This window comes from Amphiprion ocellaris, chromosome 2 (genome assembly GCF_022539595.1).
Source record: "Amphiprion ocellaris isolate individual 3 ecotype Okinawa chromosome 2, ASM2253959v1, whole genome shotgun sequence".
Lineage (NCBI taxonomy): Eukaryota > Metazoa > Chordata > Actinopteri > Pomacentridae > Amphiprion > Amphiprion ocellaris.
This window is the reverse complement of record NC_072767.1, coordinates 19,102,732-19,123,912: the sequence shown is the minus strand read 5'-3', so window position 1 is coordinate 19,123,912 and position 21,181 is coordinate 19,102,732. Positions and strand designations below refer to the sequence as shown.

General features: G+C 41.3%; 2 protein-coding genes across 3 annotated transcripts in view; one reads left to right on the top strand and one right to left on the bottom strand.

The window, feature by feature from the left end:
• The window catches only part of ddah1 (dimethylarginine dimethylaminohydrolase 1), a 95,912-nt gene extending 83,683 nt beyond the window's left edge, over positions 1 to 12,229 (bottom strand). Inside the window, exons 1-2 of one of the 2 annotated variants that reach the window (XM_023285257.3) lie at positions 12,079 to 12,229; positions 3,029 to 3,358 (exon numbers count right to left, since the gene is read on the bottom strand). In XM_023285257.3, coding sequence (XP_023141025.2) covers positions 3,029 to 3,322 — 294 coding nt within the window. In that variant the 5' untranslated portion in view covers positions 3,323 to 3,358; positions 12,079 to 12,229. Of the gene's footprint in view, positions 1 to 3,028; positions 3,359 to 3,453; positions 3,615 to 12,078 lie in introns of those variants that run through there. The other variant, XM_023285255.3, reaches the window with a different exon arrangement.
• A 1,003-nt stretch (positions 12,230 to 13,232) lies between these two features.
• On the top strand, positions 13,233 to 16,121 carry ccn1 (cellular communication network factor 1). The gene is given in 7 exon segments (XM_023285254.3): positions 13,233 to 13,403; positions 13,405 to 13,527; positions 13,530 to 13,601; positions 13,765 to 13,996; positions 14,333 to 14,677; positions 14,788 to 14,990; positions 15,105 to 16,121. Coding segments are annotated over 7 exon segments (1,434 nt in total). The 5' UTR covers positions 13,233 to 13,247; the 3' UTR covers positions 15,408 to 16,121.
• Positions 16,122 to 21,181: the final 5,060 nt, after the last annotated feature.

The window sequence follows — 21,181 nt, the reverse complement described above, 5'->3', positions numbered from 1 at the left end:
AAATGGTGCTTGTGTGAATTCCAGATAAATGTGTAAGTTATAAAGTCGACTGTATTATCAGTCTAAAAACGCCACATATATACATAAAGCTGACTGTTTGTACCTCCGCCTGTAATCACCCTGAACAAGGTGCAGTAAGAAAGGCAGCAGACTATTGTACGCTGTCAAATCAAACACTTGGAATCCCAATGAAGTGCTTTTAAAGCTCAAAACAGTATTTTAGAAATGTGTTCTTGTCAATCTGAAGAAACTATTTCTATCTACATTTCGAAAATGTTTGACATAATGGAAATAATTTGCTATCTCAACTTATCACAAAGTAAATAAGCATAAAATAACAGTGACATTTTTTATTACAAGTCTTGAAGGAATTCATAATAAGTGAAAAACTAAAGGTTACATGACATTCTACAGCTCTGCATTCAGCTTATCAGACTTATGTTTAGTATTAAGGAAAAATGAAGTTTGGCTCTTTGTTGGAGTGTTTCAGACAATGCTCCAGTGTGCAGTACACAATAATGTAATCCATTTAGACAAGCATTTCCCCTAATAATAAAGCTTTTAAGGCACAGCCTAATGGATAAGATCCCTGCTACCTTCAGGAAATGTTTAATAACTTATTCCTTTCCCTGTTGTCTTATGGAGTTGAATAATATAAAAAAATCTATAATGCATATCTTCAATTACAAAAAGTGAAGGTCTCATCTTTTAAAGGCCGAGAGCGAAATATCAAATAGCAAAAACCAACTCGTTAACCTCCCCTCCAGTGGCTTTACAAGATGATTAGAGGGACCGAAGCAAAGGGACCTGGAAGCAGATCTGATGTAGGAGGCCGATAGACTAAAAAAATCCCAGAGCATTCAACAGACGAAAGCGACAAACAGCAACACAAGAAGTGATTTCTCTAAACTTAGATAAGCACACCTCTGAATTCCCACATCAATTCTCCTGCTGCACTGCGTACCTGCTCTCTATGGCGTCTTATCAAAAGATTTTTTGCACAAGTTCTGACCTAAGGCGTTTTTTTTCCCCTTTGACAGTCCAAACAGTCTGTACAAAGTCCAGTTTTTCAATGGAAGCACCTGTAACTTACCGGTTAATGATAAAGTAAACTATAACAATGTGTGCTGCTGCAAGATCAAGATTAGAAACTCACTTACTTGCACCTGCTGCACATTAATTTCTATGTGGCTTCACACTGACACTTTAACAGTGCAGGTAAATCACAAGCAGTGACAGGCCCTTTTTCTCCCAGCTGCATACGCAGAATCTTGCATCACGCAGTAAATTGTTATAATATTTGCACCAAGAAAGGCCGTAAAAGCTATAAAACCCGAGATGAATGAGTACTTCAGTGATCCTGACAGTGTTTAAATGCACCTTCTATCTCCCGCATTTCCAGGCACAGGGACCAGCAACTTAAATTTTATTGCTGTAACGCAAACTATGAGATTATGATGCTTTATACTGCATTCATTATGAGAAAGAGTGTGTGTTTACCGCCACTGTTTTCCAGCTGCACATACAAACAAGCCAGAGACTCAACTGTGATTCTTTTCTCTGCGCTAATGTATCATCTCTCATCACTCGCAGCCAAACTGCCTCATAACCTCAACTGTGGGACAAAAGCTTTTCTGCTCACTTTAACGTGAAAAGTCATTTGTCCGTTTCCCACAGCCACCAACAGCGCTTTACCTCGCACAATGATACTGAAATGTCATTTGCACAGAAAATTAAATCTCATCATCAAACTGTGCAGTTCGGCTCGGTTGTTTGCAATTCTGCACGAGATGATTCACTGGGATTTTTTTACAAGCCTGTATTTGGTAAACATATTATTTATGCCAATTTTTCATTCATCATACTGACATCTCCCATGAGCAGAATAGAAGCGAGAAACCAAAGCACTGCTGTCTGTGTGTGAAATATGAAAAATTCCACAATTTGAAGGTGATGAAGGGGCTCGGCAGAGTGCTGATGGCGTGCACACATGTGCATGCAAATCTGACGTGCAGCGCATTCGGCATAAACGAAATGTGGTGGCTGAAGGTAGCAGCGGCGAGCTTTTCAATCAATATCCCTGCCGCCAGTGAGGCTGGGGACCATTAGCACTAGTGAGCCAAGTAAAGTGAGCGTGATGTGAAATGACAGGGGCTTTCACAGAAACCGTCCTACCGTTTCCCTCATTGTCATTCAAACACACACAAATGGCCTACAGTGCAGCTGCCCTCACTAGGCAACCAAAGTGCACTCATACTGTTGTGTTGTTTTGCAGAAATAATGCCTTGATTCATTAGTTGCTGTAGTGGTTCGGTCTTTTAGTTCCTGAACTCTAGACAGGATCCTAATCAGCCAATAACTGTGTCAGTTATGAAGTAGAACCTTGAGGATGCTTTGACAAGTAAATAGACAACTGATGATAAATTGCATAAAAATATGATGAAAAGTGAAGAAACATGCAAAAAAAAAATCAATCTTTTTCAAACTGTCACCCCTCTAAGGTGCAGCACTCATTGTTTAAAAGCATTGTTTCTCTAATGGGCGTTTCCTTATACTAGTAATCACCATATCCATCTGTACAGGCTGCTGCACAGAGAACACGGTTAATGTGTGGATACGCAAAGCTTTCAAAAAAAATGCAGGTCTTCTTCTGGGAAATCCTCACAAATCCTATACATTTTTGCACCAGATTTAATTTGGCACTACAGTTGGAGAGAGCCTTAAGTTAATTAGGAAAACTGAGTCACATTTCGAGGGGAAATCATAATTTTACTAGAACAACACTTTTGTATTTATGTTTCAGATGAGTCTAATAGGCTCTAATATACAGTGTGACATGCATTAGGCAGCCTAACATCCAGCATGCTGCCCATCCCTGCAGCTTATTAATTGCATGCCAAGTGAGCACAACAGTCCAACGAGGGGGGAAGGACGCCTTCCTCTCCACTGTCACATCAAAACTTTTTTTTTTCTTTTTTTAATTTATTTTTTATTTTGGCCGTACTGAATCATGCTGACACTTCCCTACCTCTCTCCTCCTGCTCTCTGCCCCGGGTCTGGTGATGAGCGCCGTGTCACCGCACACCACGGCCGCGTCCTCCACGAACACGCAGTCCGGGAGCGACTCGTCCGCGGGGAGCTCGACCACCTCCAGCCCGAGCCTCGTCCTCAGAACCTCGACGTACGCGTCGTGCTCCCTCCGCGCCTTGGCCACGTCCACCTCCGCCTGGCAGCTCCGGAGCGCTTCTTTGGCCAGGGACGAGGGGATCCCCCGGACGACGGCGTGGGTGTAATGACCGAAACCTGCCATCAAACCAGCCATGTTTTGCTTTCCCCCTTTTACTTGGCACGCTCAAATCTGGAACAAAAAAAAAAAAGAAAAAAGAAAAAGAAGTGAAAAACACCCTCAGAGACAACTCGGCGAATGAATGAGAAAAACTACTATCAGCTGACCCGATGCTGCCCGGCTTGCTTATTTGTTGCCTGTTAGTTTGTTGGTTTTTTTTATTCTTTATTTACAGTAGCCTGCTGCACAGTGTCAGTCAGCCCTGCTCCAGTCTCCAGGCGAGCGACAGCGCTTCGGTGACGCGCACCGACCATCACGTGTAGCCGACGAGTCTGTCAGAGAGGCGTTCAGCCCAACAAGTGACAGTCAGACCCACACTGAGCTGTGGATCCGGCAGCTGCACACTGGATCAGCACAGCAGATCCTTGAGGTTCAACTCATACTTGAGTACTACTATAGATATTCCATAATATTGTCTGTAGTTATTTATAAGTGCACAAAACTGAGTGGAACTGTTTTTTTCCCAAACTAAAAAATCCTAAACACCACCTTGTTCCAGCTCATCGGTTGCAAAATGCTGTTTTTCTTCATCTTAGGTGATTATAAATTAAGTTTTGCTCCATTGATTGGACCAAACAAGCCATCTGAAAACTCCTTGAGCTTTTTGCCGTCATTTTCTTTAATCAGTTAGTCAATCAATCAATCAAAAATATTAACTTGCAGGTCTGGAATCAACACTGACATTAGTGTTTCTGTCCACATAGTGACAGCTGCACTTGGATCAATCATAATATCCCTGCAGGAAATGTTGCTGCATACTATTTAGGTATACGATTCCTTCTAGAAATAGGTGGAGTTGCTGAAATCTGCAACAAACTCAGTGACACCAATAAGAAAAGAAACATATTTGCAGAGAATATGAGAGCAGTGTTTGGGTTTTTTTTTTAATACTGAGATGGATGGAAGCCAATTCTGCCCACACTATTAAGACTGGTAAATAATATATGATGCTGCCATCATAGAAGATTTAATCGTTATAAATCGGACTTGTTGCCTACAAATGGAGGAAACTCATAAATGTAAAAGTATGAATAGACACAGTAAATTATATATTTATACTAAAAAAACAACAACTAAAGTTTCCCAAAAAATAAATGGATGATATGACAGAAATGAGGATCACATGTCGATCTAGATACAGCTAAGAACGTACCAGCTGAGAAACCGCTACTTTATTCCCACTGTTAGGTTAAAATGCTTTTTAAAGCAAAGAAACTGAAAGCACATCTCTGTGCTCGAAGCGGATAATTAAAAGACATCTGTTTTGCTCGTGGTAGACTTGAAGAAATAATGTAGACAAAATTCAAGGGCAAAGAATAAATGTATATAAAAAGAGGCTTTGTGTTTGTGTGAGGTGTAGGGCGAGAAGGGTGTGAAAGGAAGATCAGTGTTGAGTGTATGTGTGTACGGGAGGGCTGGTGGGTGGGTGGGTGGGTGAGGGGGGTTGTATTCCCTACGGTGCCATCTAAGGAAGGATCTGGGCCCGGTGAAGCTGTCTGAATGGATGGAATGTTTCTTCAGACGTCCCAGAAGCACATTCTTCCACCGCGGGACCTCGGTTTGTCTTTTCTTGTTCCAGATTCACTCAATTATCCCCGACTGCTCTAAACATTCCAGTACATTCCAGGAGCCCCACATTCCTTTTTCCACTCCAGCCAGGATCACCAACCAGCAGCACCCTCCTCCCAACACTAACACCTGCCCCCACCCAACCCAGACCTCTTTTTTTTTTCCATCATTCCTCATCACGGATGGACGTGGCCCAAGAAAAGACCCTCTCTTTTCTCTCTTCTCTCTCCATGTGGAGGAATTTGGGTTAGTCAGATGAAGGAAAGCCCTCATACTTTAGGCACACCTGGCTGCTACATTGTGCAGCTATAAAATCAAATCAGTGAAAGCAGACACGCTCCTCCAGCTGCAGATGAAGCGGCACCACGAGCAGCACCTCTTTATTTGTCTGCTATGATTGGGCTCATCATGAGCTTCTAGACGTCTGAAGTGACACAGACATGCATGATTACACAGGTGCACAGAGCATATTTAACTTTAGGCGGTCGGGCAAATTTATGAGTCTAATTCCCTCAGAAAATAAAGTGATCAAATAAAATGATATTTATAGAGGGAAAGGAATGGATGTTCCATTTTCAATAGCAGCTCAAATGACATCCAATACAACTAGTTTTTCAGCTATTTAAGAAAATACAAAGGAAATGTCAATCTGTTGAGTGTCTCCCAACATCCAGCAGAAATCAATAAAGAGTAGTTTCAATTTGAGGAAAGGAAGCAGCCGCTTTTAGCATCATTTAAACACCTCCATTGGTGAAGATGTTTTGTAAGATACGGGAGTGAAATAAGTGGTCAGTGCCATGCATGAGTATTTCCACCTCGAAACTGAAGTGTACAAATGACAATTCTTGAAAAAATATGGATTCAGATTTTCAGGGTTTCATAAACAATCAGTTAAAAGTTTGGGGCCACTTAGAAATGTCCTTATTTTTTAAAAGAAACGCTTTTTCTCCCAATGAAGATAACATTAGATGAATCAGAAATACAGTGTAGACATTGTTAATGTGGTAAATGATTATTCTAGCTGGAAATTTTTAATGGAATATCTCCATAGGGGTACAGAGGAACATTTCCAGCAACCATCACTCCTGTGTTCTAATGCTACATTGTGTTAGCTAATGGTGCTGAAAGGCTAATTGATGATTAGAAAACCCTTGTGCAGTTATGTTAACACATGAATAAAAGTGTGAGTTTTTTCATTAAAAAAAATCCTTCCTGTCCTAAAATGATTACATATATCTCCACTGGAATGTGCAAATCTAAGTCCTGACCTCTCTCTCCATCTACAGCAGCTCCAGCACACTAGCTCACCTATGACACTGCTCAAACGGGGTAGAACTACTGGACACTTCACAGTGGCAAGTTAGAATACGAGAGTAATTCAGGCATTCAGGCATGTTTAAGTCAAAAAATATTTTGAAGAATAATGATACAGGAAACTTCACCCTAGAAGTTGATAGGATTTGTTCCTTGGGTTTTTTACTTAAAAAACCTTGGAAGTCTAAATCTGTTTTGTTGAGATTGTCTTTGCTATACTTCACTTTTAAGGTGGAAATGCTCAACCATGTCATTTACTTCCTTTTGTTGCTCATGATATGTCTTCTAGCTTACAAAAACACAACATGGACTTGTTAACTTGTTTAATTTCTTTAACATTTCATTTCCCTCTAAATTAAGTGAGTATTTGTTTATATGCTGTGATTATGTAAAGCCTAGTGAGGTTCACTATATAAATCAACTTTGACCTGATTTGATTTTATTTGTGCAGGAAGTTTCTAAAACTAGACCAGGCAGGTTAGGCAAATTCAGACATACCACAAAAGTAACTTTAATCTCTTCATCACGCAATAACTTTTGGAATGCACTGATCCTTAGAAATAGGTGGTACTGTGGCCAAGTATCAAAGGGAGAAGTTTTCATTGTTCTTTCTATAATCATTAAGGCAGACATGTTTTCAGGTAATCAGAACTACTGATTAATGGACATTCCTCTTGTGTTGTTGACAGAGCCAGTAGATTCCTCAGCTGTCTAAGCTAATGGTTTGGTGCAGGAATGTGAACTGACTATATTTCACTAAGATTATCGTGTTCTCTTACTTTGCTGCTTCACACCCCATTTCAGACATTTAACATCTCAGCATTCAGCTAAGTACACTGCTTGTCCTGCTCTCTTGGCCTTCAGCCTATCAGAATCACACAACAACAGCTGATTAGAGTCTATCTGAAGAAGATATATCGAATCTGTAATACTAACAGAATGTTCAACTGCTTTACACAGTTTTTTTTAATCTGCTGCACAGTTAGTGTCAATGATTCTTGACATTTTCACTTCCTGATGTGACTTTAGAGTTCTTCACATTCCTCACAAAGTGTACATCTGTTAATACAAGTGTGATTTATACACTGATCAGGCAAAACAATATGACCACCTGCCTAATATTGTGTTGATCCCCTTTTTGTTGCTTGACCTGCAATGCTTAGGTGGGTGGTACATGTCAAACAACTCAAGATTTCCCAGCAGAACATTGCATTATAACAAAATGATCAATGTTCTTCACTTCACCTGTCGATGGTCATAATGTTGTGGCTGATCGCAGTATATATAGACAGAAATACTTTCCTACTCTTGTTTCATTTGCAATAAATGTGTGCATCACCTTAATATCACTCTCTGGCCATTAATTAAACTACTAAAATATCTTCACTGGGTATCAAAGTTACATATTTAGATGCTTTTCCCATTTAAGCAATCCTCTCGTTTCTATCTACATTTATCTACGTTTTTCCTCTGATATCTATCCACTCGCTGCAGCTCAGCACACCAGCTCACCTCTGCTCAAACACTGTCAAACTACTTTGCACTACACAATAGCAAGCTGCAATGTATGTTCAAACTGGAAACTGATTGTGAGAAAGAATATTGATACAGAAAACTCCACCAAGACGACAGGATTGGTTTTTTAGGTTTGTTACGTATGAAACCTCAGGCGTTAGAATCCATGTTTTTGAGACCGTAACCAGTACGCTGCAGTTTTATTTATTTATTTTTATTTTTCATTATCCCTTATTAATCCCACGAGGGGAAATTCTGATTTTCGCATCTCTCCCCAATTGGGGGAGTCAGAGCGACGTGTCAGCCGCGGTACAGTGCCCCTGGAGCAGGAAGGGTTAAGGGCCTTGCTCAAGGGCCCAACAGTGGCCACATCGGGGCTTGAACCTCTGACCTTCTGATCAGTAGTCCAGAGACTTCACCGTTGCGCCACTGCCCCACTGTTTTGAGGTGGAAATACTTTTTGGCTGATTATTTTGTTTATGATTTGTCTCCTAGCACATAAAAACACCCTATGGACATGTTAACAAGCTAAAAAAAAATAAATAAATAAAAAAGATTTCGACCGAGGGGAATCTTTAAAATTGCAGTGAGACCATAAACCAGTCTGCAAGGAGAAACTTTCGCCCATGTCATGCTGGGGTTAATTCCGGCCATCTTGAAGGAATATGTACTTTTTACACTAAATTAACCCATCACTGCTGACTAAACTAGCCAAGAATGCCAAATGAGTAATATTATTTTCTTCCTTTACCCAACACACAAACACTTGCACAAAATATGACTTCTTCTTTTGGCAGAATGTGAAGTAGTATATTCAATTTACTGCACCTTCCTGACATGTGACTTTGTAGCAGATGTTACGAGTCACGACATCTTGTCAGCCTCATCCAAGCTCAATGCTAAACAAAATAATATTGAACAGACCCACAGTGTAAGTACTCAGAAGTTTACACTAGCATGGGATATCCTATACCCATGTGAAGTGGTGGAACTGTGCAGCTTTAAGCATAAATTATAGTATGCATTGATTATGCATATATCGATGTGCTATACCAATAACACAGAATGTCTGTTGTGTGTATTTTCTGTTGCAACAATGGTTCAAACGCCCTTTTGGCCAGGTCTCATTTGAAAAAGATATTTTATTCTCAATAAGACATATAACTGGTAAAATAATTATGTCAAGATAACAAAGACAAAATATTCGAACACAGACATCTGTGCCTTTCTCCCTTTCAAAGGATCAACAAATCCTACTGACAAAAGTTACATAAACGCATCCAGTAACATTCGTGTGAGCATATTATCTCAAGTGTCTGTCTTCCCTGATCAGAGCAGTATCTTTTAAGAACTTGACTCTGTGTTTTTATCGCCAGCATCATTTCAGCAGCCATTCACATGAGAACAAGCCATAACTCATCAGATTTCCTGGTGCTCCATGAGCTGACAGAGAAAGGAAGTGCTGTCGCTACACACTGCATACTAGTTATGACATTTAGCGTGAATATGCTACAATGGAATCTGTTGTTTAAACACACCGGGCCATCCTGTTCTGTCCCATCTGTCACTTAGACATAAATGGGGAGGCTGACGGCTCTTGGCCACAGACTTCTTAAGGACCGATTCTGAGGGCCGCTGCCTGTTGAACTGTGAGAGCTCCTGGTGGGATCTGACAATAGGTTTCCATTACACTGAGCCACAAGACAACACACAATCTCTCGGGATTGTGGTCAAGAGTGAAATCGTTAAGCATCCCAGCTGGGGGCTGCGAAACTGCTCTGATACTGACGTTGCACTGCAATGAGAACAGTCCAATCATCATCCTCCTCTCGACTGGGGGCAAATGACTGTGTATGCTGTATGCGTGACGGGGGTTCTTCAGCCTTAGTGGAAACTATTATGCCAGAGCAATTACAACACTAAGACGCATTTCCAGCTATTGGAATGTTTCCTGAACTGAATGGGTAATTATGGAATGAATATTACTGCATGGTATTCTCCACTGACGTAGGATGAAAACACTGTTTCCTATCACTGGAACACATAATAAGATACACATACATGTGGACATACACAGATTGAAGGGAACATGTTACGTTGTTGGGGTTTTTTTCTGTCGTTTAATGTGATTTTTGCTTTTGTTTAAATTTTTTTTGAGCATTTGAAAGGTCTGTTTACTTGTAACTTGGCCAAAGACCAAAGAAAATGATTGTCTTCTGCAGAAAATGCTGCTTCATACCTGCTTAAATCCACAAGAGTCCCTGTGGCCACTGTGGACATCTGCAGCCCAAACTGTGTGTCCATCAAGCCACTATGCTACAAGGGATATGTCACAGCATAGAAAAGATGGACATAGCCTCCGGGTGTGAAAAGCAAAGCCAAAGCAGAAGTGCCTTAAACCTTTATTTTGAGGAAGTCTAATTGTATCAAATCTATGAGAAAATGTCCCTACTTTTCACTTTATGTTTTCCCTCAGTTAACAATTTCCTATTGAATTTATGATCTCAGTTGCTACTTTCAAGACTTTTTGAGTATAGCATGATGTTTATTTTGTAAATCATGGTCTAAATTAGGGTAAAGTCCCTGATAAAACAGGGTATGTTTCAGGGTGGGACTATTCTCTAATTGACAGGTTGCTACCATATCAGCATAAACTGTATCCTCACGGTTTCAATCACATCCATCCATTGCTTGTTACATCTGATTTCATGCCAAACTCAGAGCTTGACCAACAAGTGATGTCATAGTATCTCTAGAAAGCAGTCTTGTGCGCTCGGTTGTGTGTGTGCACTCCCACAGGTCTCTTTGCTTATATCCACACATACACAGTATGTAACCAAGTTTGCCTTGCTTTATGGAGCCAGTTGACCAACCAGGGAAGACTGGGCTTTTTGAGAGGGGACCTTAAAAAACAGGAGCTAAAACAGAGAATTTCAGACAGAGGGGTAGAAGAGATGCTACATTTATGTAAAGTATGAGCAAAATACTGTGCGTTTACTCGTGCCGCTAACTCGCAATGATACAGAAATCTTTAACAAATCTGTGGATCCAGACTATAAGCCACATCACTGCCAAAATCTAATCACTTGGTCCTTGTGTCATTTCTGACCTTCCCTGAAAATTTCATCCAAATCCATTACTCCGTTTTTCAGTAATGTTGTGCACAGACAGACAAACAAACCAATGCTGATTGTCACATAACTCCGCCACGTTCGTTGGTGGAGTAATTACGAACCTATAAATGTGCCTAATAGGGGCTCTTTAACACATACAGTTGAGTGACTGCAGAGGACAAGCTGATAAAACATGTTTGACATAATTCACACAATAAAGGTGTATTGTTCTAATTCGGTATTCACATTTAGACAAAGTTAAAATAATTAAGAAAGACATTAAAAATGATCAAGCTTAATGCAGCAAGTTTCATGATATCCAGACTTTTACCCCCTTGTATGGATAAAACTCCCAAAAACTGGATGTTCACATATTGAAACTAAAAGTGTATTTGTGATAAACTATCCCTCTCTGTTTCTTTTTTTGTCTTCCTTGAGGCCCCAGTTTTTTAAAGCAGCCTTTCTGAATTTTATTTGTATAATATTAACATTTCATTTATAAAGCTCCCTTGTGAGCCCTACAGGATTTTACAAATGTTTTTTCTTAGGAATAACAGTATGAGTATTAATTAGTGTATTGAATTGTAAAAATCAGTGACATGTCTCTTTAAAATCTTAAATTTTACATGTAAACAGGCCAAATTACAGACATATTTGCATAAAATATCAACACACGTGCTCACATAGACACACCCCCTGGCCAAATAGGCTGCACACACAGGCACACCTCCAGACCCAAAACTCACACAGTCATGAGTAGGAGGCTGTACGATCAGCACTGTAATCATGTGAATGAGAGCTGCTCTATTTGAAGATGAAGTGACCACTGACTTTAGGAACGTGATCAGTCTTAAAATAAAAACATATCATGCAAGAAATTCTTTACACATCACTTAGTGTCTGGAAGTGGAAGTGTGAAAATATGACCACAGCATCACAACTGACAGTCTGTAGGTTACCAGAAGATTGCAACAAAAACACTCCATTAATAAAAGTCGACTTAAAAAAAAAAATCACTATCAGGATTTATTCATGTGATTTTATTTTTTAAACTTGTGCTGAATTATTATTTAAGAACACGCTACCTGCTGTGATCCACATTTATAAGAAGGGGCATACGATGATGATTCAGGGTTTTGCAAGTAAAAGGTGATTCATAAGCCATCAAAGCCAAGCAGAGCTCGTAGAATAGACTGTAAAACAAAAGAAGTCCAAACTCACCGGAGAGGCTCTTCAGCCGTCTTGTTCACTGCTGCTGTCTCACTGTACCGTTATGTTAAGTCTACACATGAGTCTAGAGAGAAGCAGGGAAATGTCCGATCCTTATAAACACAAATAAACTACTCTGTCCTCGTGCAAAATATCCTCTTTGTAACGTGCCATCCGTTCATAGCAATGGCAGTAACGGTTTATAGGCTTTTGCGTCTTTACGCATGTCCTCTCCTTCTGGTGAAAGTTTTCATAAATCGGAATCATTTCAAACCTCAGGTGGAAGGGACTTATTGAGACCCCTGTTGTAAAAACTAGACAAAGACTAAGTATTTGTCTCCCCCCACCAACACACCACAACATCTCTGGTGGAAAATTGGAACACTTCACCTACAACGGAACCCACTTTTCTTTCCCCACGAAACGTGGACAGATTGCGTGAAAAAGTCAAACTGCCTTAAGGAATGAACGCAAAGGAATTTCCCTGCATGAAGAACATATTTAACAAGCCTTTAAGCTGTCAGGAATGCTGGCCAAAGGGAGAGAAATATGTTAATAATGTAGGCTACTGCCATACCAAATATGGCAATATTGTTACGTCTGAGCTCGGGTGCGCATCTGGAAATGCTTAACTCCTCTGAATAAAGGCACCGGAGAGCCAGAAATAGACTCTTTTAACGTATTTCTGCGCACACCTTTAAGACTCAGAGAAAACCACCTCCGGTTATTTTAAACGTGGACACTGCAGCATGTTAGAAAAGTGTATTTAACGCCATGTTTTGGTCAGGAAAAGTGTATATCCTTGGCATGATCTATGCGCACTGGAATTCCATTTGGGAGAGATTCTGTGGTATTTGCCACTTTAAATCAGAGGGTAACACTCTAATTTTGAATATGTGAGCACAAAGTGCAAAGTCACCCCCAAAAGTATTCAACTGCTAACAACAAAAAGTTACAATAAAGCCCCTAAAGTCCACCACTGCAACAGAAAAGTCTGTTGAAGCTGAGCTGATAGATGTGAGAAGCGAGCAGAGGAAGAAAATGAAAGGGGGGATAAACAAGAAGGGAAAAATGTGAGACGGAAAAGTGTGTTCAGATGGGATCTAGGGGAGAAAAATCCATTTGAGAAAGAGAGAAAAAAAAAAGAGAAAGGTTTAGACAGGGTGGAGCTTAGGTCTTGGATGGAAAATGCGCCGAGAAACATTCCTGGCATAGTTTGGGAACAGTTCAGCAGGCAGCCCAGGAACGACGTCAGCTTCACACTACGGTATAAAAGTCCGGAGGTGGCCGGACCTCAGCAGACTGCAACCGCTTTACCGAGAGCCTCATCTACTCTAAAAGGAGCCTCTAACAGCAGAGACTACCAGCAAACAAACCAAGAGAGACAAACGACCGAGCGAGGGAATACCTAAGGACTCCTCCGAAGACAGACTTTTCCTAAACCTGAACAGGATTCCTCTTGAACGCGCACAAGAAATTTATCCAAGATGCTGATGCTTACTGTTGTCGTTATCTTCCTTGGAAGCCTCAACCTGGTGAGTGTTTTTCCCTGTTTCTGTTTTCTATATATTTACGCTTTAAGGAGAGGAGCATCTTTTAACTGGATGAAATGCTCATTTTCTATAGTTTTGAGACATTCTGTGCGTTTAAAAAAAAAAAGTTTCAGGCTCTAATAGAAGCTTTTCTTGTTGGCTACAGGTCCTCTCCTCCTCCATCTCTTCGTGCCCCTCCGTGTGTGAGTGTCCGCTGGAGATGCCCAAGTGCGCACCCGGCGTGAGCGTCGTCCTGGACGGCTGCGGCTGCTGCAAAGTTTGCGCCAGGCAGCTGAACGAGGACTGCAGCCTGACCGAGCCTTGTGACCACACTAAAGGGCTGGAGTGTAACTTTGGGGCCAGTTTTGCTGCTGCTACTACTCGTGGCATCTGCCGAGGTATGTATAAAGACCCCTCCAGCACCAGATGTGCATGCCTTTGAATTAGTCTGAAGTTTTTTTGTTGTTTTTTGTTTTTTAATAAAGGGGGTTTATTCAGGAGTATGGGAACCTATGTGATTTCAACACTGTGGAATGCAGCTAGGAGGAAACTAGTCTAAACCTCAAAGTACAGACAGCCCACTGTGGAGGGAAAGAGACTCCTCAGGCAGCCTGAAGAATTTCACAGTTTAACTGATCCTTATCTGGCAGCCATGTGATGTCTTCAGCAGACGTCTTTGAGCAGAGCAGGAAAGAATAACATTCCTTTCCTCCTGTTTTTTCTCCCTGCTGCAGCCAAGTCAGAGGGCAGACCCTGTGAGTACAACAGCAGGATCTACCAGAACGGAGAGAGCTTCCAGCCCAACTGTAAACACCAGTGCACATGTATCGACGGGGCGGTGGGATGCGTCCCGCTGTGTCCTCAGGAGCTCTCCCTGCCCAACCTGGGCTGTGCCAACCCCAGACTGGTGAAGGTAGCAGGCCAGTGCTGCGAAGAGTGGGTGTGTGATGATGGCAAGGAGACAGACATCCTCGAGAAGATCTTTGGCAAAGACACACTGACTGATGAGTTAGAGACAGACCTTACCAACAGGAATGAACTCATTGCAATCGTCAAAGGAGGACTCAAGTCCCAAGCTGGTAAGAAAGCAGGCTTTTATTCTGAAAGTTATTCCTTCTTTCTGGATACATCTATATGTGAAACATAACACATTTCAAGGTGCTAATGTTTTGACTTCTTTCAATCCCAGCATTCAGACCACCGCCTGAAGTCCACATGTTTGACAGCCAGAAGTGCATCGTCCAAACCACGCCCTGGTCTCAGTGCTCCAAGAGCTGTGGAACCGGCATCTCCACCAGAGTCACCAACAACAACAGCGAGTGCAAGCTGGTCAAAGAGACACGAATCTGTGAAGTGCGGCCATGCACCCAGTCACCTTATTCCAGCCTCAAGGTAAGCTTGAGCCAGCCTGGCTGCTTGTTATGGACACATGCATGACTCTGAAGACACATCACTGCTGGGTCTGAGTGCACAACTAATGCTCCCTTCTGTTTATTTCTTCTGCAGAAAGGAAAGAAATGCAGCAGAACCAAGAAGTCCAGCCAACCGGTTAAGTTCACCTACGCTGGCTGCTCCAGCCTGAAGAAGTACAGGCCCAGGTACTGCGGAGCCTGCGTGGACGGCCGCTGCTGCAGCCCCCACGACACCAGAACCATCCGCGTCAAGTTCCGCTGCGAGGACGGCGAGACCTTCAACAAGAACATCATGATGATCGAGTCCTGCAAGTGCACCTACAACTGTCCCCATGCCAACGAAGCCTCCTACCCCTTCTACCACCTCTCCAATGACATCCACAAGTTCAGAGACTGATTGGTGAACGGCATCCAAACCCCTCGGCAAGAGACAGATCAGCAGCAGTATTGGCAGCCAATGGCAGTCGAGATGAATGCAGGGGTGTAAATAGACCACCAATCAACTACCAGCTTCTTGTTGTAACTAGATTCCCAAGGAATTGTGGGCTTACATCATGAGGACTTAATGAAGTGCACTGTTTGCTGTGACTACATCAGCATTCTTAATAAGAACTGCTTCGTATTAATGGAGCATCTGAAGTAGCTTCGTTATGGAGCAAGATGTAATTAATATTTGTACATTTATGTTAGTTGCTGATATCAATTCACTGTGTATATTTTGATCCTTTAAATCAGACATGACCCAGACTGTAGACTTGTGTGTGTATATGTAGATATGCACATGCGCAACTTCAATTAGCATACCATCTTGTATCTTAAGAACAAGACAACGAAATGTAACCTCTGGACTTGTTTAACAAGTGTGTGGTTTCATTCCTTCCTGACGTGGGCATTATTGTTCATGTTTTGTGGCAGCTATTGAACTCCCTTCATGAAAAAGACAAAGCGAAACATGTCAAAGGATGAATGAATGTTTTTATTATTGTTATTAATATTATTTATCGAAAAAATGTAGCTACTTTATTTGGATATTATGTGTCATACTGGAATAAATTGTAAAATGATTTAATTTTATATGCTACAATAAAACTGATTTATTTATGAAATATGACACTGGCTGAGTTCAGTCTGTTCAAACTACACTGCAGGACAGAGCAAACAAATAATGCTCACATGCACAGAGCTGGGCCAGGACATTTAAAGCCAATATTGAAAGAGAAAGCCCTCCTGTTATATCACTCTGTAGACCCAACAGATTCTCAGACAGACACTGAGGAGGGTCAGTCTGTTCTTATATAACACAACCTTGGAGGCTCTCTCTCCTGACTTTCTGTGCTTTGGAATGCCATTCTGCAGCGAGCCAGCTTGCTTTTATTTGATCTGGCTAAGCCATACACTTGACTGATTCTGAGAAGGGGGAAAAAGATTAAGTCCATGAGTAGCAATGAGTATGGGAGTATGCCAAGAATCTTAAGTGCTGCTCTGAATGGGCTGGGATTAGACACCATGCAACAAGGACAATGACTATTATTGTATACAATGGGCTGTATACCATGAATGCATTCCCCGGTAAGCTTTTTTTCACACCGAGGAATAGTACTACCAAATTGACCTAATTCATTAGCAGTTGCCTTTAAAAGTGAATTAGCTGCATTAGTCTCTGCTGGCTCTTAAACTGCAGGGGTCTGCTAAACAGTTGTAAACAGTGCTGCAGAGCAGGGAGGGCTGAAGTCTCCCATCCAGGTTTCAGTTTCACAGGCATTAAGAAATACTATTATGAGATAGAACCAGGGAAAGTACAGGAAACAAGGGGAGCACAGTTGCTTCTGTGGTCATAGAAACTTCACATTCAGTTTTCATGCCACTGAAACAGTGTTTTGCTACTGTCACATTAACACAGCTTGACTCATGTTCCGGTGTTTATGTTATTTATGTTTACCAGACTGCCCCTGTATCCTTTTAGTCTAGTTTTTTGACTCCAGGGTTCATGAAACGCATGTGATATGCACGGTATGATTAAAGAGCACAATAAGTATCAGTCTGAAAAAGGACCTCCTGTTATTTTTCTTTCTCACAGGGTCTGATGTTTGCACCTGGTACAAATACCACCAGTACAGTTTGAACTGGGCTACTAAGAGCAGAGCTCAGGGGCAACGACAGGGAAGGGTTTCTTTTTTGATCCAGGTAGAGGGAGCGGCTCAGGAATGCAGCAGTGGCTCAGAAAGCAGACATCCTGATGGGCAGCAGATGTTGGAAAATATTTCAGAGCAACATGTTCACTTTAGCTAAGAAGATTTTCCAAATATACACAAACACTCCCAAGTACCTGCTTGTATTCACAAAAGGCATTTTATCTCCCCACAACTATAAAAAAAAGTGTCTGTCTGACACTCCATGGCACTCCTGCACAACTTTCATGCATAGCTGCTGGCAATAAGTCTTAATCGAGGGTATTTAATAAGAGGTTGAGCAGTGTACATAGTCTTTGATTGAGCTGAATACCGCACAGGATGTGCCCACTGAGGTTTTACAGATTGCTCACATGAAAGGCTTCTGAGGTTTACCTAATCACAAAGATGTGTGGCTGCCCCTTGCAGCCAGGGTTTACAGTCAAAACACTTGAGGGAGCCTTGTGTTTGCTCTTTCCCTTTCTGCAGCTTCCTAAAGAAGAAAATTTCCATCTCTGCCCTTCATAGTTTGGGAGCTGCTATGCAATCAGATTGTCATTTGTCTTGATAACAGCTTACTTGGTTATGTAATGGCATCTGTATGTTATGCGAGCAATGCTTTCGGTCACCCGTAGCATTCCTTTATAATGTACAGACAAGCTCAGTGGTGAGGCTCACAATCCTTTAACCGTCTCAGAGAACCCAAAAACATTTACTGTCAGAAATAAACTGTGGTGTTCCAGCAAACAGAGTGCAAACCTGTAAAAACTATCATGCTCACACACACAGGCGCCCCTGCAATTAAATCACTCAGTGACTACCTCATTCCCTGAACCTAAAATGTGTTTATATGACAAAGACATTAGCATTAAAGCTTCATCAAGCACTACGTAATGCAGCACAGCCAGAAGCTAACAGGATTGAGAGTGGCCATTACAACATGCTGGACACTGCTGAGCACTGATGTCAACTATTTTACAACCCCCTTGTCTATAACCTCAGGTTAAAATTCACTGTTATAAGGAACACAGGGGGAAAGTAGGGTTAGAGGCTGGCAACAGTGCAGATGCAGAGGCATGCACCTCTTTCATAAAGTACCATCTGCTGGACAAAAGAGGAAACAGCATTCTGTATGTGATATCCATCTCCACCTGCTTACACCTGCACATTTGAGAGATTTATTGCAGTCAAATGTGCAGCTGAAACTGACTAAGATTGCACACATTATTACTCTGGTATGTTCAATTTCTCACTATAAAAGAATGATGTGAAAGACATACGTATGCCAAGTCCTAACAGGGTGTGGGATCGTTTTGTGGCAATCAGCATGAACACACACACACAAAACCCTGACAGTGATGCAAATCTTCGGACACACCCATCGGATCCCCATTTGCAATTACATAACAATAACTGATGAGCAGGCTTAGGGGAAAATCAGAGTCGGTTCCCTCCCAGGCTGTTGGATTGTTCAAGCTGTCCCCAGAGGACCGCGGGCTACTGCAGTGATTATTTGCTCAAACAAGCTGAGCATTGATGGGAGAGGCAGCACTCAGTTTTTGGGCGTCTTGCTTCTCGGCCCATTGGAGACAATGTTGGGCTGAATAATCTCCAAGTGGGCACAAAACTGTGAGCTGAGCTAATGTTGGCACCTGCTGCTTTTGCTATTGTTTGACATGGGCAGAGCAGTGAGGTCACGCAATCACAATCTGGGCTTAAAACGTTAAAGGAATCTAATCTGCGTTGGGTTAAGAACTACATTTGCTGTCCAAAATGTCAACGGCAAAAATGTTCAATATCCCTGATAGAAAATGTAGGAGTGTGAAATTAAGGGTTAAATGTAGAAAAAAAAGCATCAGATGTCATTTTCTGCCCACTGACTTTTTGTTTCATTATGCAAGACTACATTCTTTGTTATAAGACTGAAGTACTGAAATCAATGAGGCAGTTAATGAAGCAATTAATATGCAATATGTGGCTAAACATACAATTATTTATTTATTGGTTTGTTTTCAGAGGAAACTGTGAAAGCAGAATTTGATCAACAGTAAAGTCAGCACATTACATGGAGAGTCCAGAGTTTCAAGCACTTGATTTTAAAAATAATACAATGAACAGTTTATCTTCAAACAAAATGCAGTTAACAGGAAACACCTGAATCAAACCAATACTTAATGCGATCATCTTTCAAGTGTCAAACGGCACCAAGTCTCCAACAATTATTCCAGGTAGGTTGTCCCTGGCATGTTGGAGAATTTTGCACCATTATTCTGTGGATTTAGGCTCCCTCTGTACTTCCTGTGTCCTCATGTTATTCCAGACTCACCTGATAATGACATCAGGGCTGTAGCGGGCAGGATTTCTTGCACTTCTTGTGCTGAAGTTTCATTTATTGCTCTGGCTGTGTAATAGGGGCTCCCGTTGCGAATTAATTTTTAACCCGTTAAACACCTCTCTGATGGCACTGCATGATAGATACAGTTCTGCCGGGAGTTCTCAGCACGGAGAAGTTCATTAATTCTGTCCAATCCCAAATTTCGTTTTCCAAAATGCAGCCCAGAAATTGCAAGAAATGTTCACCATGCTTCAATGATGCCTTGTGACACTGTGGCTCTGTGTTGCTGTGGGGAGTATTCTGCTGGGATGGTTTGGGTCCCAGAGGAGAGGGTCACTGTAAATCAACATAAAGTTGTTCTGAGTGATTCCCTTTGTCCTTTGATAAGACATTTTTTCCCTGATGGGAGCGGTCTCCTCCACAGAGACAATGACCCCATCCATAGTTCACGAAGGGTCACTGAACGGTTTGATGAGCTATGTCCTTTACAGTCTCTAGATCAAACCAACTGAAAACCTATGAGAGATTTTGGACCGTCGTGTTGGACAGTGATCTCCACCACCATCAACACCAAATGAGGGAATATCTTTTGGAAGAATGTTATTCATCACCTCACTAGAGTTCCAGAGACTTGGAGAATCAATACCAAGGAGCACTGAAGCTGTTCTGGCAGCACATGGTGACCCAACACCTTACTTAGACACTATTTTTTTCCTTTCTTTGCTTCCTGTCTGTATTTCAAACTTTGAATCACCAGTCCAGAGCATCTTCTGCCATTTTTCTGTACCGCAGCACTTTGAACCATGTTCAGTTTCATGTGTCTTATTTGCTGAACTCCGTTTCCTTAGCTGAATATCAGGTTTTCAGCTCTTAACTTTGCCTATTTCTCTATTTCAGCAAAAGAGCTTTAACAGCTCATAAAAAGGCCAGCTTGTTGTGGAATTTCAGTGTACAGACCATGCTGATGCTGAATGACAGTTTTGTGGCACTTGAGCACTTCTTTAGCAGCTCAACCTTTTTAGTCTGGCTATACCAGACTCAGTTTTATTCCCCTTATACAACCATGCCTATGGCAGTTAACGATTTTGCTTCAACTTTCATATTACATTGCTGTTAATCAAACGTTAGAAGATTCCTACCAATTTAGCATTTTGTTTAAGTGGAAAATGGTCTGAAAATCTTTGAACAGCACACAAAGATCTCACTGGTATGTGTTACTATCTGCTAAAGAAATGACTGCAGTTGTAAAATAATCTCCTACAACAGATGTTTTTGTTGAACATGTGAAGTGCCTAAAATGATTTTGCAGTATTTACATTTTCTGTAAATATACAGAGTGCATCCAACATACTCCGCTATTGAACACAGCCTACCTTACAGATTATTGTATCACCTGCAGACATTTCAACAATATAATTACTTAAAATGATGCTGATTACTGGTAGAAGAAACATAAAATGTGTGACTCGTGGACACTACTTTCCAAAAGCAAGTGCTACGGCCTTTGATGATCCATTCAGATTTGGTCATAACTGACACTAAAATTTTAAGGAAAATGTGGGAGACATAATTGCGTTGTTTTGTCATAGATAATTTAAATCTGCACCACAATGATTTTTGTCATAAAATACAATTTTCTTGGTTAGCATTTAACAATATGCTTTGAAC